This window comes from Ambystoma mexicanum, chromosome 7q, assembly GCF_040938575.1.
Source record: "Ambystoma mexicanum isolate Mex_15411 chromosome 7q, UKY_AmexF1_1, whole genome shotgun sequence".
Classification (NCBI taxonomy): domain Eukaryota; kingdom Metazoa; phylum Chordata; class Amphibia; order Caudata; family Ambystomatidae; genus Ambystoma; species Ambystoma mexicanum.
In genome coordinates this window covers 809,388,387-809,410,073 of record NC_090941.1, presented here as the reverse complement: position 1 = coordinate 809,410,073, position 21,687 = coordinate 809,388,387, and the positions used below count along the sequence as shown (strand labels likewise).

Sequence of the window (21,687 nt, the reverse complement as noted above, 5' to 3'; positions counted from 1 at the left end):
ATAGAAAACTAGCGGAATTGTCATGTTGCCCAAAACTAAAAGGTCTGTCACTGTTGTGTCTCAAAAGCCTACCTCTGTCCCTAACTCTAATAACTTAAATTAACTGTGCAGGAATGATCTCTTCCCAATGTAAAGTGTTAATTGGATTTCCAACCAACAGAAAACTTCTCCAGCATGGGGTTTGGCATGGATTCCCATGCTCATGAATATTCCCCCTCATCAGGCAGAGAATCCTTGGTAAAGAAGAAATCAGTTTCAGTTTCGTTTCTGAACTGTGTTTCTCCTAACAACCAATCAGTGAGTTCTGGCTCATACTGCCGCCAGCCAATGACTGCCCTCTACCCAAGCCCCTCCTCTTACAGCCATGTTCAGATTGTTTACAGTACGTTCAAGTGTTTGAAGTCCTTGTGCTTAGCTCTCAAACATTTACTGTGTTTTTCGCTTTTTGGAAGAGTTTTTCCTCTATTTTCCGGTCAATTGAGTCTTGTGCTCCATCGATCTAACTTCCGATTGACGGGGACCCGTTTTACAGACTCTTCAGCAACCCTCCAGGGGGAATTTAATCGAGTTTCTTCGTGGAGGATTCCAGAATATTCTTCAAGGCCTACGCCGCGTGGACATGTCGCAGGAGAAGAAGGATTCGACCCCCCCCCCCTTTTCAAGATTTCTTCGGACTGCGGCCTGCGGAATGTCTTCTCAGATGACAGGCATTCCCATTGCCTCTACTGCCTGTACCCGGACCCAACACACGTGGAGGAAGACTGTGCATTTTATAAGGAGATGGTGCCCCGCACGCTGAAGGATCGGCATAGGTGACTCAAGGAATGGCTGCAGGCCAAGGCCCCTACTCTGGGTGGGTCCTAGCAGCATGCCTCCCCTGCTTTAAAGAAAGCTGAGCAGTCTTCTAAGACCTTTGAGGGCGCCCCTCTCGCGGGGGTCCAACATAAGGCTAGGCACTGTGAGTCCACTGCCACCGGGAGCAGCGTTGCGACGGGCTCCTCTGCGGCCAGGGCGAGTACGGCATCTCCAGTGGCTTCAATCACCAGCCAACGCTCTGGATCTTCATCCAAGAGGAAGTCGGACCATCCAGGCAAATTCAAGTAGAAGCCAAAGACCGGCCTGTCGAAGACGGCCAAGTGGGATCAGGGCTCTGACCCTTCCTCGAAGAAGGCCGCTGGGTTGACCAAGCCTAAGTAGGACCAGGATCCTGTCCATTCCGTGAAGGCCCAGGTACTTTCGACCAAGGACAAGCCTTCCATCGAAGAGGTGGTGGCGTCCCCCACAAAGGTCACCGTGGCAGATGCGCAGGACACAACCCTGAAGGTGGAAGTGTCCCTACCTCCCAGGAGGGAGTCCTCTTTTCAACCCATGGAGAAGACATCGGAGATGATAATGCCAGTCATTTCCCCAAAACCGTGCCCTCTGGTCACAGAGAAGGGGGGGCAGCAGTAGTCCTCCAGAGCACGGATATCTCCTCAGAGGAGGAGCTTACCTGCCTCCAGAGCAGCCAGGAGGAGAGGAACGTCGGGAGCGGGCCCTACGGCGAGGATTCCGACGAGGATGACGATGAAAGTGACAACGAGGAGACCAACTAGGAACAACAGGGCGTTGAGGGCATGGGCAACCAGCCTACGCCTCAGGCACCGGTTTCACCCCCGCCTCCATCGCCACCGCTGCCTCAGCGACCGCCTGGAGATATCTTGGTGGACATTCTCTCAGCTTTGCATACCCTGATCTCGGAGATCAGGACGAGGATGCCTGTTAACACCAACTGCCCCACCCGCACCGCTGGTGCTGACAGGGGAACCACCAGTCAAGAAGAGGAAGGTTCACCCTCCACTTGCTTTCCACCCTTCGCTTCCCTACCCCTCTGCCCCCCAAGGGATGAGACGGCTCCTGACACAGCGACGACGGGCACTTGTACAGACGACGACGGCGGATTTGACCTCCCGTCACCACCTCCCAGATCTTCCCCACCTGACAAGATAGGCTTGTTTCACGCAATGATCTTCAGGGCTTCTGAGCTCTTACAGCTCAATTCTGAGAAGAAGAAGAAAGAGGGTTTCTTGTATCAGCGCTGCGAGGCGAAGAGGAAGACCTTCCTGTCGGTCCCACGCCTGGATGACATTTGAGAAGAGAGATTTCCCCTCATGAAGAACCCTTCCACTGCTCCTGTGAAGAGGGGCCGCTATGAGAAGTAGTAAAGGGTGCCGGACACTGCGCCCAAGTGCTTGGGACACAACCGTCGCCGGACTCTGTGGTGTCAGCAGCAGCAGCCAAGAAGAAGTCTTTGTCTTCTCCTCTTCGGTGGCCTCCACCCCTCCGGACAGTGAAGGGAAGAAGTTAGACACCATGGGGCGACGGGTTATCTCCTTGGCGGCGACTACCATCAAGGCCGCCAACGCTCTCCCCATTGTGGCACGCTATGACCGCGAGCTGTGGTTCAAGATTGCTCCCATTTTGGACTTCCTTCCCGACGAGGTCGGAAGCATCGGAGATTCTGCAGCCAAGTATGGAGGAGGATGTTGTCGCCGCCAGGGTCCCCAAGGCAGCCCTTCGACATCCAAGTAGGATTGAACTGGCCGTGGCTTCAGGACCCCACCCATGCACCCCGGTGCGAGGTCGCCTGGTGAAGACTATCTCCACCGACCGCTGGGTGCTGGACGCTCTCGCCAATTGACACAACCTGGACTTTCAACGGAAGTGTCCCCAAATACCACCGGTGGCCCGGAAGGAAACCACGTCCATCAGCTGCTGCTGGATGTGCGGGCCATGCTGAAGAAGGGCACAATAGAGCTCGTCCCAAAGAAGCTCCGGGGCTCCAGAGTGTACTCTCGGTGCTTCCTCATCAAAAAGAAGACCGTCGGCTGGAGGCCCATCTTAGACCTCCGTCATCTAAACAAATACATCAAGTCCCAAAAGTTCCAGATGGTAACCCTTTAGCATGTGCTCAGACCGCTGGTAGAGGGGGACTTTGACGTCGCTGGACTTGGAGGATGTTTACTTCCACATTCTCATTCACAAGGGACACTGCAACTTTCTGCGCTTCTTGATTCAAGGGCAGCATTACCAATTCAAGGCCCTTCCCTTCGGATTGAAGTCGGCGCCAAGGGTTTTCACCAAGTGCCCGGCGCTGGCGCAGCTGTGTCTACAAGGGATCCACGTCTACCCTTACTTGGATGACTGGCTCATCCGGGCAAGCTCAAAGGACACCGCTGTCGACCACACAGCGAGGACCGTCCACCTTCTGATGGATCTGGGGTTTTCAGTGAACTATGCAAAGTCCTGCTTGACTCCATCGCAGGACGCGCCGTTTCTGGGATCCCGACTCAACAGTGTCGTGCCTGGAATTTCCGTTGGAAGAAAGGATAGCGGGCAAGGTGCAACAGCTGTTAGCACTGAAAGTCACCACAGTGAGGACCATCAAGTCGCTGATTGGCATGATGTCATCATGCATCTACCTCATCCGACTATGCAGGGTACGGATGCGTCCACTACAGGAGTTCCTCGATGACCGTTGGATTTAAGTTTCGGGGAGCTTTCAGGACAAGATCACGCTCAACGAGAGCTTCCGTCGAGCGATACGGTAGTGCAAAGTTCACGCACATCTGTCTGTTGGTGTGGATTTCCAGACCCCACCGCACCAGGAGACTGTCACGACAGACGCCTCTCTTGAAGGTTGGGGTGCTCACACCAGAAGTCTTCACGCACAAGGCCTGTGACTACCGGAGGAGAAGACATTGCACATCAATGTTTTGGAGCTGCGGGCAGTGTTTTGGGCCCCCAGGTCCTTCCTTCTGTCCCTCAAGGGCAAGGTGGTGCCGGTCCTCACAGACAATACCACCACAATGTTTTACATCAGGAAGCAGGGGGGCACCAGATCTCTGGCGCTCTCCAAAGAGGCGCAGGACCTATGGCACTGGGCCGTAGCCCAGGGGATGGTCCTCATCCCGTTTCATCTGTCAGAGGTGAAGAACACTGTTGCCGACTGGGAGCTGCGCTCTTGCCACGAGTGGGAACTTCAGCAGGACCAAGTGGATCACCTGTCCCACGGACGGGGCAATTGCCATATCGATCTCTTTGCAACAACGACGAACACCAAATGCCGGAGGGTCGCCAGCATGTTTCCCCAGCCGGGGAGCATGGTGGACGCATTCTCATTCCCCTGGGACGGTCTGTTTCGTTATGCGTTCCCTCAACTGCTATTGCTTCTTCGACTCATCAATCAACTCAAACGGTCCCGGTGCAGGATATGGTACCCGGACCTTCTCAGCATGTCATCGTCCCCTCCAGTCAAGCTTCCAGTGGTCATAGATCTTCTTGCAAGGAAAGGAGGCGCAATTCTTCACCACGACCCAGGATCGCTGAACCTGAAGGCCTGGATCCTGCAGCATTAGAGTTCAGGGGCTACGATCTCCCAGCAGACTGCAAGGAGGTTCTTGCCAAGGCCAGAGCATCGTCTACTCTAAAATGCTATGGACATAAATGGAAGAGGTTCGGCGTTTGGTGCCATGCACAGAAGGTCGACCCTCTACGAGTCACGGCTCCGCAGGTATTGCCGTATTTGCTGTGTTTGGCCAAAGCAGGACTGGCCCATGCATCCATGAAAGTTCATCTGACGGCTATCCCCTGCTACACCAGATCTCCGGGACGGTCGTCATTATGGTCACACGGTCTGGTTAAGCAGTTTGTCAATGGACTGTTCTGTTCATTCACGCTGGTGAAGGCTCCTGCCCCGGTGTGGGAACTCAATGTGGTGCTGACTAGGATCATGGGCCCTCCATTCGAACCGATGCATACAGTGCCGCTGAAGTTTTTGTTGTGGAATACAGCATTCCTTGTGGCCATCACCTCTGCCCGACGAGGTGAGATTCAGGCCCTGTCCTGTAAGCCACCTAACTTGACTATTCACGACTAGAGGGTGGTGCTGAGGATGCACCCCTCCTTCATGCCCAAGGTGCCGTCGGACTTTGATCTAAACAAGCCCTTGGTGTTACTTTTGTTTTTTCCGACGCCTTTGTCGTCGGCTGAAAGGACTTTGCACTTGCTGGATTTGGCTAGAGTGCTGAAGTTCTATGTCGACTACACAGAGTTTCCGGAAGACGACGCAACTTTTTGTGAACTTTGGCCCTGTAAACCAAGGGAAGGCCCTCTCCAAGGCTTCCATTTCCAGGTGGCTCTCTGGCTGCATCACTCATTGTCACCAGTTGGCAAACCGACCGTTGCCTGGCTGTCTGAGAGCCCATTCGACCAGAGTGATCGCTGCAACTACGGCGTTCCTGTATGGTGTGCCCGTGCTGGACATCTGCAGGGCTGCTACGTGGAGGTCGACGCACACCTTCACGAGATTATACTGCATCGACAGGGATTCCAGGGAGGAATCCAGAATTGGTGAAGCAGTGCTGTGCAACCTGTTTGCTTGAAGGTGAGCCTGGTGAGGAGGTAAGAGATGCTTATGTTGAGCCTTGCCACCTACCGTGATTGTGCATGTGTGTACTGCTATATATTCTTTATTCATGAGCATGTGAATCCATGCCGGACCCCATGCTGGAGAAGCAACAAGTTACTTTCCTGCAACGGTTGTTCTCCAGCATGGGTCTGGCATGGATTCAAATGCAGACCCTCCTGCCTACCCCTCTGCGGCTCTTCTCTTGGTCCTACTGCCACTTTACGTGCTACCAAATCTGAAGATGGCTGCCAGAGGAGTGGCTTGGGTAGAGGGCAGTCATTGACTGGGGGCAGTAGGACCCAGAGCTCAGTGATTAGTTGCTAGGAGAAAGACAGTTCAGAAATGAAACTGAAACTGATTCTTTCTTTACCAAGGATTCCCAGGCTGACAACAGGGAATATTCATGAGCATGTGAATCCATGCCAGACTCATGCTGGAGAACAATAGTTACAGGTAAGTAACTTGTTCCTTCACAGTCTCTCATGTATCCAAAAAGTAATGAAAAATAAACAACGTTAAAAACTGTAAAAGTCCAAGGGTAGGATCATGCTCCTTTCCCTTAGAGTACTTCTTGTTTTACTTTTGGGCTCCTGAGTCCAGTATTTCCTTATGCAAATGTCACTGGGAAATTCACAGGAATAACCTTTTCAAATGTACATTTCCTTATCCCACCAACTTGGCACACTTCCCTTCCAAGTGCAGGACTCCTTTTGATTAGTTATTCTCGGTCCCATGGTTCTTGATCTGCTTATTCTCAAACTCCTATTTTGGTGCCTGTCCGAGACTCGCAATATTCTGAATGGCTTGGTTTACCCTTCTGTCAAGCAACTGTCCTCTCATGGACTTTCTTTCTTTATCACATGGGGTCCCAGACCCTCTTATCTTTCGTTATTTTATGTTCTTTTTCTGTCATTTGGGTGTGGCTCCCAGACTCGCAGGAGGGTGTTGAATCCTATTGGTTTACTCTCCTGCTAAGCATACAACCTTGTTTGTTCCTTTTACGGTAAAGGTCCCAGATCCTGCTATTCTTGGCTTCTCATATGGGTGCCTATCCCAGACTCCCAAATAATTGTGTGAGCTCACAGTTCTGTGTCCCCTGACTCCCTCGCTCTCACTATTCTCCCTCCGGCCCAACCCTCTCAGCCGGACACACTCGGACAATGTCATCCCTGGCAACATCCCTATCTCTAACCCGGTCACCACCCCCTCTCACTCCCCTCTCTCCTTCCGCTTGGGGCCCCTTGGCCCTCTATCTGAGCCACCCCCAGCACTGCCAGCCTCCTTCGCCATCATTCGACCGATGAAGCGAGTGACAGTTGGGGTTTTTGCTTACACCTTCATCCCCAATTGAACCCCTGCTTCTGACTCTCCCTCTGAGGGCGGAGAGTAGAAGCAGGCAGATTCAGAAAGAGGCTGTTGCAGTAGTCCAGCCTAGAGAGAACCAGAGCTCTGGAGACAGTGATCTTCTGGGGGAAGGAGATTTATTTGTTCCCTTGTTTCCTCCCCACTTAGGCTTGTGGCTCCTGCAAACTCAATTCTGTTGAATAGATGCCTAACAAATGCTCAATAAATAAAATACATAAATAAAGGTATCTGCTTGGTTCACTCTCCTGCCGAACACGCGACTCCTACTTCTCGATCTTGGTTATTCTCTGGGTCCCAGAACCTCTTATATTTTGACTTACATATGGGTGCGGGTCCCCAACTCGCAATCTCCTTTCAGGGTCCCAGATCCTCTCATTCTACCTTCTGTTTTCACCCCCATGCTTCCCGGGACCTCTAGTCCTCTAGCACCTCTTGGGAAACCTGCGTAGTGTTTGTCTCTTCTGTGCAGGTACTAGCGTTTCCCGAGCAGCTGTGTCGCTTTTCAAGGTACTGGTAGGATTCAGGCAGGGTCTGCAGCAGCTCTACAGATTTCTGCTTCTTCCTGACTGTGCATCCTTTCACGCAGGTGCCTTTCCTGGGCCTTTGGCTGCTCAGAGGTTCATATCAACAGCAGTTTGAGTAGTCCTTCTTTTCTGGACAATGTTCAGGCTATCATTCTTCTAAGTTCACATCTTCCCTTTTGGCTCTCGCCTGCTCGCCTGGTGCACGGCTCCTGCAGTTCCTCCTCATTGGACAGCTCTCCCTTGGCATCTCAGCTGGGCTGCCTTTGATCTCCCGCACTGGATTTTTGAGTTGCTTTCGGCCGATCTCATACCTCATACTGCTCACTCTTGTTTCTCTAGAGTGATCCTTGGACTCCCAGTCATAATCTTCTTCACAGTACTCAAAACCGAGCCAGATGCAGTATATTCTGTGCTCTCTGGTGTTTTAATCTTGACAAGTATATTAGGTTAACTAACTTGACAATAAAACATAATGAGTCATTCTAAAAAAGGTGAAGGAGGATTTGGCATTGGGAAAGGCGTTGGGTGTTTTGAAGCAGTTATACCGCGTTTTCTGCTAATGTTCGTCACCAATCCCATAAGGGGCTTCCTTCCCTATGTGATCCTCCCTCAGAGCACCATGCCCAGGGGAACTGTTGTACTGTGGACGCACTGTCCCGGCCCCATTGGAAAGGTCTCCCCTAGGGGAGAAGCAATGACATCCTCTGATTTGTCACAGTGAGTATGGCATCTACTTCTGTTTCGAGTGTCTTTCTACTAGGTGCCTCTAAACGTCCATTTGCTGAATTCCTGTGAACTCCTTTTTCGAACGAGTTGCATGTGGGTTTGTTTTTCTCCCGATGGTCCTTATCATCATACATCTGATCTTCTTTAATAAGGTGTCTAAGTGCAACGTTTTTGTAGTTGACGAGTACTGCAATATTTGTTCTATTTCCCATCCTTATGTGTCATTCGCTGAATGTGTTTCCTTGTATGAGATTTCTCTTTGATACAGTATTAAGTCCTGGAATGCTATGCTATCTGATCAAGTTATTTTACCTCATTTGCTGCATCTCAGGAAGTCTTCTAAAAAAAAAAAAAAAAAAAAAAAGACAAACGAAAGTGCCTCTGATTTCAACTAATGACTTTTAAATGCATTTCCTGGAAAGTTAAAGAGACTAACAATCCAATGAAAAGGCAAAAGGTACTCGCATATCTCAAGAAATGTAATCCTTCATTGGCATGTATTCAAGAAACTCCTCTTTCCGTGCAAGAATCAATGAAATTAAAAAGACTTTGGGTGAGTGAAGTTATTCCAAGTTGCAATCCTTATTAATAAGGGGCAATCTCACAAAATGTTACATCAAGATGTTGATGATCGGAACCAAGGGGCTCTAGTAAAATTACAAACTGGTAAGCAAATTGTATCTGTGTTGAACATTTATGGCCCAAAGGGATCCTGATTTTTGGATTAACATTAAAAAATATATTTTACAATCCGATCTTCCTAATTGGATAGTATGTGGTGACTTCAATTAAATTATGGAAGCTTTTTTAGATCGAAGGTTGAAATCAGTCTTCAAAATCTGCAAAATAAATAATTAATTAGGTTTAGCTTGAAAATCAGCCTATTGGACCCGTGGCTGATTTGGTCATTTTACCGAGTTTGACTTTCTTTCTGCTCCATTCCCCACAATACATTTTTGTGTATTGACTATATGTATATGTCCAAGTCTCTATCAGGAACTTTTTTGGACTCCAAGTTAGAAAATATCATTATTTCAGATCGGTAGAGCCCTATAGCGAGGTGGCAGGGATTGGGATCTAAGTTCGGAGTATGGGTAATGCTAAGTGGGACCTTGACTTTCGATGGACCATTGGGTGTGGGCGAGAGTGGGCGGGGATGTGGATGTTGGGATTTTAGCCAGGGCTGCGGTAAGAGAAGGAAAGTGGGAGTTGGCCGTGGGGGTGCTATGTTGTTCGGGAGAGGTGTGAGGAGAGGGCGCAGGTGAATAGGTAGCGGGTGGGATGGAGAAGGGAGATTGGCTTGCCTGGGTTGCTGGGCGGTGCAGTATGCTCAGGGGGGTCAATGTTTTCAACTCCCACTCTCCACTGTGCTACTCTCGTTTGTGTGGAGCAAGATCTATGTGGATGATGTAGCTTGGGGGAAAAGAGGTGTTGACGGAGCAAGAGCATATAACATGGAATGTTGAAGGGTGAGGGGGCTGCGAGATGAGGACGGGGATTGGGAAGTTGGGCTGCATTTTGGAGAGGGTTGGGTTAGGGTGTGCTGGGTCTCGTTAGGCATACTGGCGCACAGGCGTGTGGCTCCGATTTGGGGAGTGTGTGGGATGGTGTCTATCCTGTGGGTAGGATGCATCCTTGATTGACAGGGGTCACACGTATGAATAGTTCATATGGGGTCAGGTGTGGGAGTAGGGGTGATGAGTCTGACCGGTAAGTGCAGAATTAGAAACACCTACATTAAAGACACCTGAATAGGGGAAGTGTAGAGACAGGAACACCTAGATTTGGAACAAAGAATGGGGCAGGACAGTAGCTTATGACTCCCCCAGCCCTGGGATGCCTGGACAGAGAGAGAAACGCCTAAAATAGGGACACAACAGAAAATGCAACACCTAGATTTGGGACACCTGGATAGAGGGAGAAGTACCTAACTGGAGGTACAACAGTAAATGCAATAACACCTAGATTCTGGATATATTTGGGACACCTGGGTAGAGGGAGAGCGCCTTGAATGGGGGTACATCAGGAAATGCAGTAACACCAAGATTTGGGACACCTGGATAGAGGAAGAAACGCCTAGTGGGGGGCTCAACAGTAGACAGTAAAACGCAGTAGCACCTAGATAGAGGGAGAAATGCAGGAACACCTAGATTTGTGATACCTGAATAGAGGGTGAGACACCTAAATGTTGTTGACGAGCACTGTTGTGGGGCCCATCGCTAATAGGCGTGGTGCAAATATGACAGAGTTGAATTCGGGGACTAAAGTGTTTTCAGGTGGGAAGATAGCTTAGGGACATAAGCGCTGCCTTTGACAGTTTTGCGCAACATGCACTCCCAACCTGGAACACTGACTGGGACAACTCGCCCCTTCGTGTGCCTGATGTCAATAAATTGAACAGCCTCACAATGCTCATCATTACGGCGCTTTGAAGCAGGCAGAATCTGAAACGTGGCATCATGAAGATGGAGCGTACTGGTTTTACCATACGCAGGCAAAACCATCAAGGCATCAAGAATGGAAAGACTTGAATGAAGGAATTAGCACTGTTATGATATGGTTGAATAAATAAGTAAACCCATAAGGAATGGATCACAAGTGATGGAGGCTCTCCAGAAATGCCCTGAAAAAGGAAATGGCCCTCAAGCCCTTTAGGTCAGAGGTACCTCTGCACATGATTTGCTGCTGTGGCCTCTCAGCTGTGAACAGTAATAATGTTACTATCCAAATAATGTAACCTTAATGGTCAGTTATCATTCCCACTTATAACTGGTATGTGCGTTTTGTTTTGTTCATTGCCTCAGAACGATAGCATTCTAACCTGTAACTATGTGGAATGCCCATAGCTTGTCTCTGGGAAATTAAATATAATAATGGGATTTTGGCAGCCATCTGCCTCTACGGCATATATACCTAGAACAGACGGCACAAGGCTGTGCATTCTTCCCCGTAGCGGTAATTGCCCCTAATATTAGAGGACTGTGCCACAGGAGATAGACGAGTGGCCCACACAGCTGCATTGGGATAGAGTGGTTTCATTGCAGGAGATTTGGTCAAAGCCAAATCCATGAAATTGTTTTAGCCGAATTGGCCGCAGATATATGTGGTGGCCAGGTAAGGGTTATAATTAAGGTGGGGCAGGTGAGGGGGGTTGCAGGTGGGGTCTCTCCCCTGTAATTTATCTGCAACCAAATGGCTTAAAAGCACAAATACATTTGATGGATTTGAATTCAACCAAATCTCCTCGATGAAATTGCATAGAGCCGCTGCATTGACCGCCGCCGATTCCATTCTTTAGTCACTGGTCTCAAGCCCTACATAAGCCAGCCCTAGCACATCTCCTACACCTACCCTTCACATGGAGGGTTAAAGGAGATTCTGCACCAATTCGCCCATTAAGGCAGCTCTTGGGTGGATTGTGGTTACCAATTTCCCTGCAAGCATATCTAACTCGGCCTAACAGGGCACATCTCTTCTATTTGATTTGTAACCCTATAAAGAAACGACTCCCAGTAGCTGTCCAACCATGCAGAGATGTTCATTGCTGCTGTTTGATCAAGAAGGCACTTACCAGAGGGCTAATGTCTCCATCAACCTTGATGAGACACTTCCCCTAAGGCGGTCACCGCAGCCCCTACAAGGGGTGGGCTATTCAACTCTTTTAAGGCACCCCTGAACATGGCATCAGAGCCCAAGAGGTGATTAGGGGTGGGAAGCATCTGTATCTAAGCACTTGAAGGCAGATGTCTAGATTGGCCCATATGAGGCCATGTCCCCCACACCTTCCTTGGTGTTACCACGCTTCGAAAGGTGGCAAACCCTGCCACCAGTGCAACCGTCCATTTGTGTACCAGGAACTCCGACTGCAACGTGCACGCTTTCTGTGGATCGAGCATCATAGGACACAAGCGCAAGTAACCGGTAGAATTCTGTTGTGAAGTCAAAAAACCTGCCGGTCTTATTTTTATTGCAGTTTTAGTTCTGCATAGAAAATATAGCCGTTTAGAGGGCAAATGGGAATTACCTTAAATCTGTATTGAACTACACTCTTGACTGCACTGTATTATACAGTAAAATCATGATTTTTTAAGGTTGGGTGTTTTAGGTGGTGCACGCCACCTTTTTGTGAGCCAGAATGCAGGCTCTAAGTGTAGAGACGTGAAGGCGGGCATATCCGAGGCAGATACATATGGGTGATGTTTGACTACTGCCTTGTTCCTTGATGAGCAGCCATATCGGGGTCAGGCATTTAGTATTGGTCTAGTATTTTTAAATTCAGGCAGTTGATGTGCACTATGGACAGCTCGCTCACCAACCACAGTAGACCAGCACCAACCATAGTCGAAGAGCGGCAACCATTGACGACTGTTGGCAGCTATAGTCGACCAACCCTGAACATTGCTTTCATTGGGACTATCCCAAACTTTACAATCCCTGAACTTTGCCACCCATGTATAACAGTTGCTGACCATTGGCGACCATCGCTACACAGGCCACCATCCAGGTCTCTGTGCCTGGGACTTGAGAGGAGGCCTGCACGCTTGTAGCAGTACAGTTTAAGAAAGCCGATAGAGATGGCTTTGCCAATGCTTGCTAACTTTTCCACGCGCTCAGTGTGCTCCCTTGAGCACAGTTGGGGACGGTGATATATATGCCCATTTTTCATCAATGAATCCTAAATGATTCGTCTCGGTGAATAAAGCTGATTTTTAGCATTCAATGTATTTCCCCTGGAGTTGGTTGTAGTCCTCTCGGAATAACAAACCATGAAATCCTGATTTTTATTTATAATTATTTTGGCACAAAATAGACACGCACACTGATTCTTTAGGGGACACTTCTGGACCTACACGCAAGAAGTGGCATGCACTACCCCGGTGATTAGTACGCTGTGTAGTTGCTAGGATTGGAATTTCAGAGCAAACCTTTTACACAAAAACTTGCATAGAATTATTCACAGGCAGTCACTACTGTACCCTGTAAGTATCCTACTGTGCAGGTGTTTCTTCACCGGAAAAGGGGGAGATTGCCATGTCCCACAATTAATGTCTTCAGATTTCCCTTTGCGGGGAATGTGTAGGCACCATTAACCCTAAGAGAGCGGATGAGCTCCCAACCTTACTACTAGGGGAAGTACATGAACAGAGCCATGTGTGTTTCACTGTGCCTTGCTGCAGGATCCAGCAGAAACCATGTGTAACTGATCAACTGGAGTTTCCACCAGGGTAGCCATTGAATAACAGTAACAGACCGGATATACAGAGGGGGTGAGGTAACAGAACAGATATAGAGATGGGGTTGGGATACAGAGGGGCACAGAGGAGGGGTACCGCTGTGCCGGGGGACGAGAGGGGCGGGCGGCATCTAGCGAGTCAGGTGGCTTGAAGGGCGATGTGATGGCCTAGGTATTGAGGAAAGACTCCTTGTAGCGGTGGGTCTTGAGTTCTTTTCTGAACTTTAGCAGCGTGGGGGCATGATGGAAGATAATCTACCAATGCTATGCAAAGGGTCAGGGAGTTGTGGAGTTGAATGAGGTCAGTGTTGGCCAGGAAAGGATGGGCCCCACCGCAAGGCATCATGCAGTGCCTGACTGCATGTTCGCAGTGTTAACAGGAGAGTCATTCTGAAATGGCGGAACAGTTTCTGGCCCCTATCTTATCAGCCTGCTCTGTCGTAGTTGCAGTGCTGCTCTGTTTGCATGCCAGCATTAGGGCATGAAAAAGATGCTGCCTCAATGAGACTCTTTCATTCAGCAAATACAAATATTTTCACAAGATTAAAGAATTTGTGATCACTCCAGAATTAAACAAGTATGTGCCAAATCTGCCTTTGAAACCACTGGAGGATAACTCTGAGACTCTGGAAATAACATTAGAGGAACACACTCTTGCACATAGTCCATAAATCCACCCACACTACACAAATGCACACCAACGCAATACAAAAAAAGACTGAACAGTCATCTGCGACTCTGGACCCTTATGGATGCAAATGAAATGTGCACCAGACTACCACCCCACTCTAACCTCATATGACCCACACACTCAACACTAACAATAGCAAACATCTGAGGCACTGAATCCAATCCATAGGGTTACAACAAGCAGGACCTCAAATTGAACCAACTCCCACATGCAAAACGGCGCACACAGATGCCAGTTCCTCCTGGTTCTGAACCTATCCCATCCTCACTAACATACCCCACCCTCGTCTCTTGCAGAGCCACGTGGGCGCCTGGAGACTGCCCTTGGGTGGTAGCGGTGCACAGTATAAAGCAACGTAAGATAACATAGCATAACTTTTGACCTATGATAAAGTGACGTTAACAAAGCCCTCTGTAGCTGTTTTATGGGTGGTTTGCCTGTCCTGTTAGTCCTTATGGAATTGCAGAGGCCGATTTGAGCAGTTTGGCACTTTGAAATTCAGCCATTTACCCACGCTCTTTCCGTGAAAAGGAGGGCGTTCCATGTTTGAAGTCATACTTCAAAACAAATTAGAAAGCAGGCAGAGGCAAGTGGTTAATTCAGCCGCCATGTCCTCATCCGTCCGCTTCCTCGTCAGTCTCAATATTATTGAGGCACACTCATTTGCAACAGGCGCCAGCAAGTCCCACCATGGTTATCCATGAATAATTGTCTTCTTTTGCTCATCCCCAAAGGGCTGGTGGGCTATAATGACGCGACTCACATAACTAATTAGGGTCCGCATTCCATTTATAATGCACACTAGATGCCGAAGGGGTAGCCCTGTTAATTGCCCTGCTAATCTTTTTCAATGACGCACCTTTCACTTCTGCCCATGAGGAAGCCATTCTCCCCTGCTAAACCACCACTAGGTAGACCTAGGTGGCGGGTAATGTTGGTGCCGTCTAGAGGTCACACCAGATGTCTCCCTTAGCCACTTTCTGTGTGTATAGTTGGTAGGTTTTAACCCCTTGTAGGCTGGACCATGCAACAGTTCTAGAGCTTCAGGTCTCTGAAAAGATGCAGTGCGGTTCAGGCAATTCCCGACTACCCAACCCACATATAATGGAAGAGCGTAGACCGTGCGGGGAAGGAGAGACTACATAATCTCCTATTGCAGGTGAAGTAAGGAGATCACCTTATGGAGGATGAGGAAGGAGGGGCCCGATTCCTGGGCTGCAAATCTGAGGTACAGTTCAATTCAGACCAAAGTGCCCAATTCCCCTGATATCCTGGCCACAGCGGATGCCACTAAAAAGACAATTTTCACTGATGGGGATGTCAGTGGAACTTCAGAAAGTGGCTGAAATGGGCCCCCCTTGTAATGCCTAATTAACTAGTGTGAGGAACCATAGAATGAAGAGCGTGTTACTTGAGGTTGTGACCATTGAAACCTTCTCATGAGATGAGACATATGCGTCCACCAGCTGAATGCCTGCCTATGGTTTCCAAAATGGCCCAATGGCTGCCAAATGAGCCTGCAGGGTGGGAAGCAACCCCTCGCCTAAACAGTGCGACACCAAAAAAAAAGAAATCAAACATTTTTTAGGGGGATGAAGGTCATGGGATGCGCAACGAGGTGAAAATAACGCCCAGCTCCTGTCATACCTCTTACAGGTGGCCTACCACAAGGTCAAGTTTACAATTGTTGGGAATGGCAATGTTAAGGTACTGTCGGACAATATTTAATCTCAACTCGCATCGCACCACTAATTCTCAACACTCACTTTAAATATTGAGAAGCTTACATCAATCAATGCTATAGTTGGAGTGAGTTTTACAGAGTTGTGCTGTAGTGTGAGTTACATTTTAATTTATAGTTGGAGGGATTTTGTTTTGGGAAATGTTTGTTTCTACTGAATTTTAGCATAAGCCCACTTCAGTTGGTTTGCCTTTTAATAAATAGTCTCACATCAGATGTGCCAATGTTAAACTGATTTTTGTTTTTCAGATTCAAAATGCAAATGATGTTTTAATAGCTCCACTTGAAAAATTTCGAAAGGAGCAAATCGGAGCAGCAAAGGTGAGTAGCTAGCACCGAACATGAATGCATGTATGTACCTTTCATTCTAAGTGTATACATTTAAGGCATGCACCTTTGTTCATGCCGTGTGATTGTTTTACACACGTTGTGTAGAAAAACATCTGTTCATTTATCTTTGGATTTGTGTACCAATCCAGTCCAATTTTAGAGATCAGAGGGCGATCGGACCTGGGCTATGCACATTCATGGAGTTAGTGTAAACCGATGCAGTACTCCGTCGTCATTCCAGATGTGCTATCCTATGGGGTCAGAGTTGGCCAGGAATGCGGGGGCCAGTTTAGAGCCCGGAACTGTGCAGACGCATGACATAGGCTTCGCATTTTCCACAGGAATGGGGAAGAGTTCTGGATCTCGAATTTTCCGAGTTGTTGGATTGTCATAATAGGGGGTAAAATAGGCTTGGAATTAAGATATAGGGAGTGATAAACTACACCGTAGGTCCACAGGGTATACAGTCCTTTTGCGGTCAGGTTTTTTTTTTCAATTAGTTTTTTACGAAATCTATTCTTCGAATAAGCTCAATGAAAACAAATAAAGGAGGTGGTTAAGGGGATAAAGGGCTTAGGAGGTTACACTTTAAATAATAGTGAAGGAGGAGTATGAGGGAAACCCTCCAAATATAAAAACATTTCAATTATTTTGTTCTCTGAAAAATGTGGGAAAAAAATAATCGGAAAAAAACCTGGCGGCAAAAGAACATAGAACCGTCCACAGTGTCCATCCATTGGACGGTTGGATTATACGGCGGCTGGAAGTCATCATAAGAGCATCAGAGAGCACACACATCAAACTGATGCATGCGAAGGTCAGTGATGCTGGTGCAATGCAAATGCATGTAAAGGTCATGAAAAACGTGTACTTATATTTTGCTTAGATCTTTGGTATTTATTGAATCATTTATGCTGCCATTTCATATGTCAGTACCTTAGTGGTGTGGATGTGTTTAATGCTGTTAGTAGGCTATTGCACAGCACCAAACCACCATCGTAGTAGTTTTCAGGACGCATGCAACATTTTACCTTTTCATTTCTGTCCGTCTACGTTTGTGTGTTGTCCTTTGCCGCGTAACCTCAACGTTGTCCTTTGCCACATAACCTCAACATCCAATCCATTCCATCTTGTTAGTCATGACTCACAGCTAACCAACCGGTTAATCAGTCTGGAACCGAGATAGAAGCTACCAGTGTTTTACTGGAGGTAGCGGATGAGCAGCGGATGCCTGAGTATTGGCATTGCATCACAAGCGGAATTGTGCTTTCGTGGCAGAAACTTTGCTGGGAAAGCCCTACAGACACACCACCTGCTGCTGGTCTCAACTTTCCCTTCCCTGCACCCCGAGGATACTGTGCTCACTGGGGCTCATTTTCAAAGTCCTTGGAGCCTATATGAAAGTACTAAAGCCAAACCCTAGGGGGTAATATTGTGATTTTTTTGAAGGCAGGTGAAGGAACAGGAGTTGCGTGTCCACCTCCATTGTCCCCTCCATTTTAAAAAGCCACTTGGCTGTACGCCAGCATGACATTTTCATGCTGGTGCAGATCCGTTGGATTATTATGGAATTACGAAGTGGGGTACCTATTTGGTTATGCGCTAGGGCCCAAGAGATGAGATTGTACCTGTATTGGATGAGTATTTTAGCAGTTTTCTATAGGGAAAAGTGGGTCCTCCTACCCACTTGCTGGAGAGTACTTGATAAAAGGATTCCCCAACCCGCGCTGAAAAACCACTCACATAAATTTGAACACATTTTGTGGAAACGGAAAAGATTTGGTGAAGAACAGTGTCAACATTTGTTGTACTGAGTGGAGGTTTTAAACATACAATACAATAACCACCATTAGGCACTTTGTTCCACACTGACTCAAAAGTGGTACTACCCTGCTCTTGTATTGGCACAATATACCAAGAACACCACAATGTTCCTATACAAATTCTGATATTGATGTATAATACCAAAGTGATCCTAGAAAAGACCCCATTTTCATACAAGTAACTTGTTGCCAAAACAAAGATGCAAAATTGAGCCTTTTCTAGGACACTGGACACCTTTGGGGCCCCCCTCCACTGAACCAATGGAGTTAAAAGATCCAAAATATCTGGTTGTGCCCCCTTGTTCGTACTCACAACCCATAGCTTGATGTGCTTCTTTGCAGCGATCAAAATAATCATGGGTACTCCCATTCTGTCCCACTACCCTGATAATTTTTGCTGTAATCGGAATGATAAAAAAGTAGCATTTCAAGGCCAACATTAGAAGACGACGACAAGGGAACTTGTGTTCTAGCATAGGAGGAGCACGCTTTTAATCAGTATCAGGTACGAGGATGCTAGAGAGGCCATAGTCTAAATGCAGAACACAGATCGTATGAAAAAGGGGCACAGAATCCAGAATAGGCAGATGACTCCAATTGGGTACCTAAAAGAATGCAAAGGGGCTCGAGGATGCATACGGGAATCCAATTGAAAGCAAGGAGAAAGGTACAGATACATAGCATTCAAAGCTAACAGGAACAAGTCCATATTCAGGCATACTGACATTAGAAGAGGGACATGGATTTCAATATGTGTTGCCATTAGAGAGCAAAGTAGCTCGGTTGTGCAATATATCAAAGCTCACTATTATTATAGAGGAAGCAACACCAGAGCCAGTGAAACCATGAGTGAGCCTTTTTTGAAGATGACACACTGAGAACAAAACCCCTCTGAAGAGAGACAATTTCCAAAGTTTTAGGGACAGTTCATTTTGATAGGTTAGGCAATACGAGATTAAATGAGATGACCAGGATCACACATTGGTTAAGAGGTGACACTGGGATTTGCAGCCACTCTGCAATGTCTGCACTTTACCATTCTCTTTTCCAGTTCTTACCATGAACTAAAATGATCCCATTTGATAGAACTGACCTGCAAAGTACACAATTCACATAATCCAACATGACAATATCTAAAAACAAAAAGTTATGGAAACATATTATGCAAAATGGGAATTATTCTAGCTTCATTTATTTTAATTGATGTGATCCTAATAGATTTTATCCGGGTTTCTATTTTTCATTTAAAAGCCTCAAACACACCCAAAACACAGGCTTGTGGAATGTTATTTAATGAAGTGCAGAAAAACCTTTGAATTGTAAAAAGGGACCACCCATTTTTTGTGTCAAATAAGAAAAATATGCTTGCCAGAGGCCTGTGATGTCTGGTCCAGTGTCTTCTCTATAGAACCCCTTCCACTACAGGAGAAATGCTACAGGAGTTGTGCTGCAGTGACTGCACACACTTTGAATGCCACAGTGAACACAGAAAGCAGAGCAGAATGTACCTGTACACAACAAATAAAAAATATGCTTAGAGTCTCAGCAGCCTGCCATAACAAGTGCCTTTTAAGTCTGGTGAACAATGTAAGTTACTTCTTTAGATACAGAAGGCTTGGGGGCCCCCTTCTAGATGGGGGCCCAGAACAAGTGCCCCTTTTGCCCTCCCATAAAGAGGTCTCTGGCTGCAGGGTCTCAGATCCTTGCGGCTGAAAGCTCGTGAGAGGGAGGGAACTGACCCATGGTCTCCCTTGATGGATGTTGAGCAGATAGTCCCTAATGGCGCCACACAGTGACTGTATTGAGGATTAGCAGGGTTAAGGGAATTGCAGCAATAGCACTGGCCTCCACATCTAAGTTTGGCACAGGGATGCTTTGGGTCCACTATTAGTGTTTGCTCATAGGTGGCACTTCAGCACCCACTCGTGAGGCTCCACAGTACTGGCTGACAGGTGGCGCTTTAACAGCACCATTAGTTTTGACTCTTGCGTTGAGCATAGCAGCGCTAGCCAGTGACTCTACATATTGAGACTTGTGTGCTGGTAATCATGAGCGCCCATCAGGCGTAGTATGCAGTGTCTCTCAAAGGTGGGACCCGGGCCTTTTACCCAGACTACCACAGAGTCCCTCGGCAGAGTTTGCCAGTATTGGCTTAGGCACGGGGCACCCTGGTTTGGAAGATCGTTTGTGTGTGCCTACTGCATTCGGAGGAAGGATTTTCTGAAGAATATTTAGCCTCGTCTCTGTGAATTTCGTTTGTTAAAAAGCTGCCCTGAGACAGGGCTTCGAATCAATGCAGCGTTGTTTTCGACATCAAAGGTACTTCAAAGTGCGATCAACTCCCGAGACCTGGTCTGGACGAGGCACAGTCGTCTCACTTCCTGCCCACTCGGTGACATCATTTGCTGAAATATTGCTCGGCTGCTAGGAGTCAACAACAGAACGTTGCAACATTCCAGAATCACTACCTGGGACAAGCGAACAGAAAGTTTTCCAATATACCCTGCAAAAGATTTAGAAGAATCCAAATGTCCTCAAGCAATAATTAAGTGAACTCTCGAAATGACCATTTTGCTTGTGGGACCACAGCGAGAGGCGGTTCTGTGTTCCCACCGTGCACCTAGGTTGGCTGTCCTCTGCCACGTGTCTGCCTCTGTGTTTTCTCTGACCCCTACATGCATTCACTCCAGTCTGTATCTGTCTCTCCCACCAATCTCGTGCTGTTCTCCGGCTCGTTATACCGTCTGCCGTGCATTTTTCTGCTTTTCATGAACCTTGGTTTCCTTTTACCCCAGTTGCTCTCTCCTTTATACCCCGCCCCCATGGTGTAACCTCTGCTGTAACCCCCCCTCTCTTTAAAATTCACTAGTGCAGCACACTCTCAACCCCACTGATATTTTGTGCATGATCCCTGACATTCTGCGCCGAAGGCGTGCATATGCAGCCACTCATCCCAGACCCACCCTACACATTTCTTTCTTTTCTTCTCTAAGACCTACCGGCTCTTGTATTTGAGCCTGGACGATAGCTCTGGCTCAACTCGCTCGCCTTGGGAACAGGACAGTGCTATGTGTCATTGGTTCGATACCTCAGTCGGGCCGACTCTGCCCTTCACCCTCCACCCCCTAGTCGATAAATTAACTACCACAAGTGGGTACTAATAGTGACACAGAGTATTGCAGCGCTTAGCAGCTGTAGGACTCTTGCTATATAAATCTTTTACTCCAGTTGCTCTCTCCTTTATACCCCGCCCCCATGGTGTAACCTCTGCTGTAACCCCCCCTCTCTTTAAAATGTGACTCGAGCTTTACGTATTTTGGTTGTTTGTCCCCCGCTTTCGCTTTAATGTATGTGGGGGACAGACCCCGCAAACCCCCAAGCCCATAATGCCAAACTAGGGGACCGGGGGGACACCCCCACCATTCCCTTTCAACTAATTTGGCATTTTGGTATTTGACCTTTTGTATCATGCCGAATGCCCAATAAAAGCACATTCGGCATGATATTTACGGTATTTTGGGGTAAACCCATATAAATCAGAAAATATTGTTAATATGGGCGACTTTTTCTCTTTATCAATTTTGCCTAGGTACCACATGCAACCATGCTACTCTGTCACCTCAGTGCATAACCTGGAGTCACAGGTTTGAATCCTGGCAGAGCTGACTTAGCCCTTCATCCTTCTGAGGGCAATAATTGGGTAGCATTTAGTTAGACAATTTTAACACCTAGTATTACAGCTATTGAATCAGGACGGACTACTTTGCATACAGCACTATATCGCAATGTGATGTATTTATGTGCG

At 47.6% G+C, this 21,687-nt stretch overlaps 1 protein-coding gene across 2 annotated transcripts in view; it reads left to right on the top strand.

The window, feature by feature from the left end:
- ARHGAP42 (Rho GTPase activating protein 42) overlaps positions 1-21,687 on the top strand; it is a 979,121-nt gene that overhangs the window by 583,184 nt on the left and 374,250 nt on the right. For both annotated transcript variants that reach the window (XM_069639111.1, XM_069639110.1), the window contains exon 4: positions 15,979-16,050. In XM_069639111.1, coding sequence (XP_069495212.1) covers positions 15,979-16,050 — 72 coding nt within the window. The remainder of the gene's footprint in view (positions 1-15,978; positions 16,051-21,687) is intronic.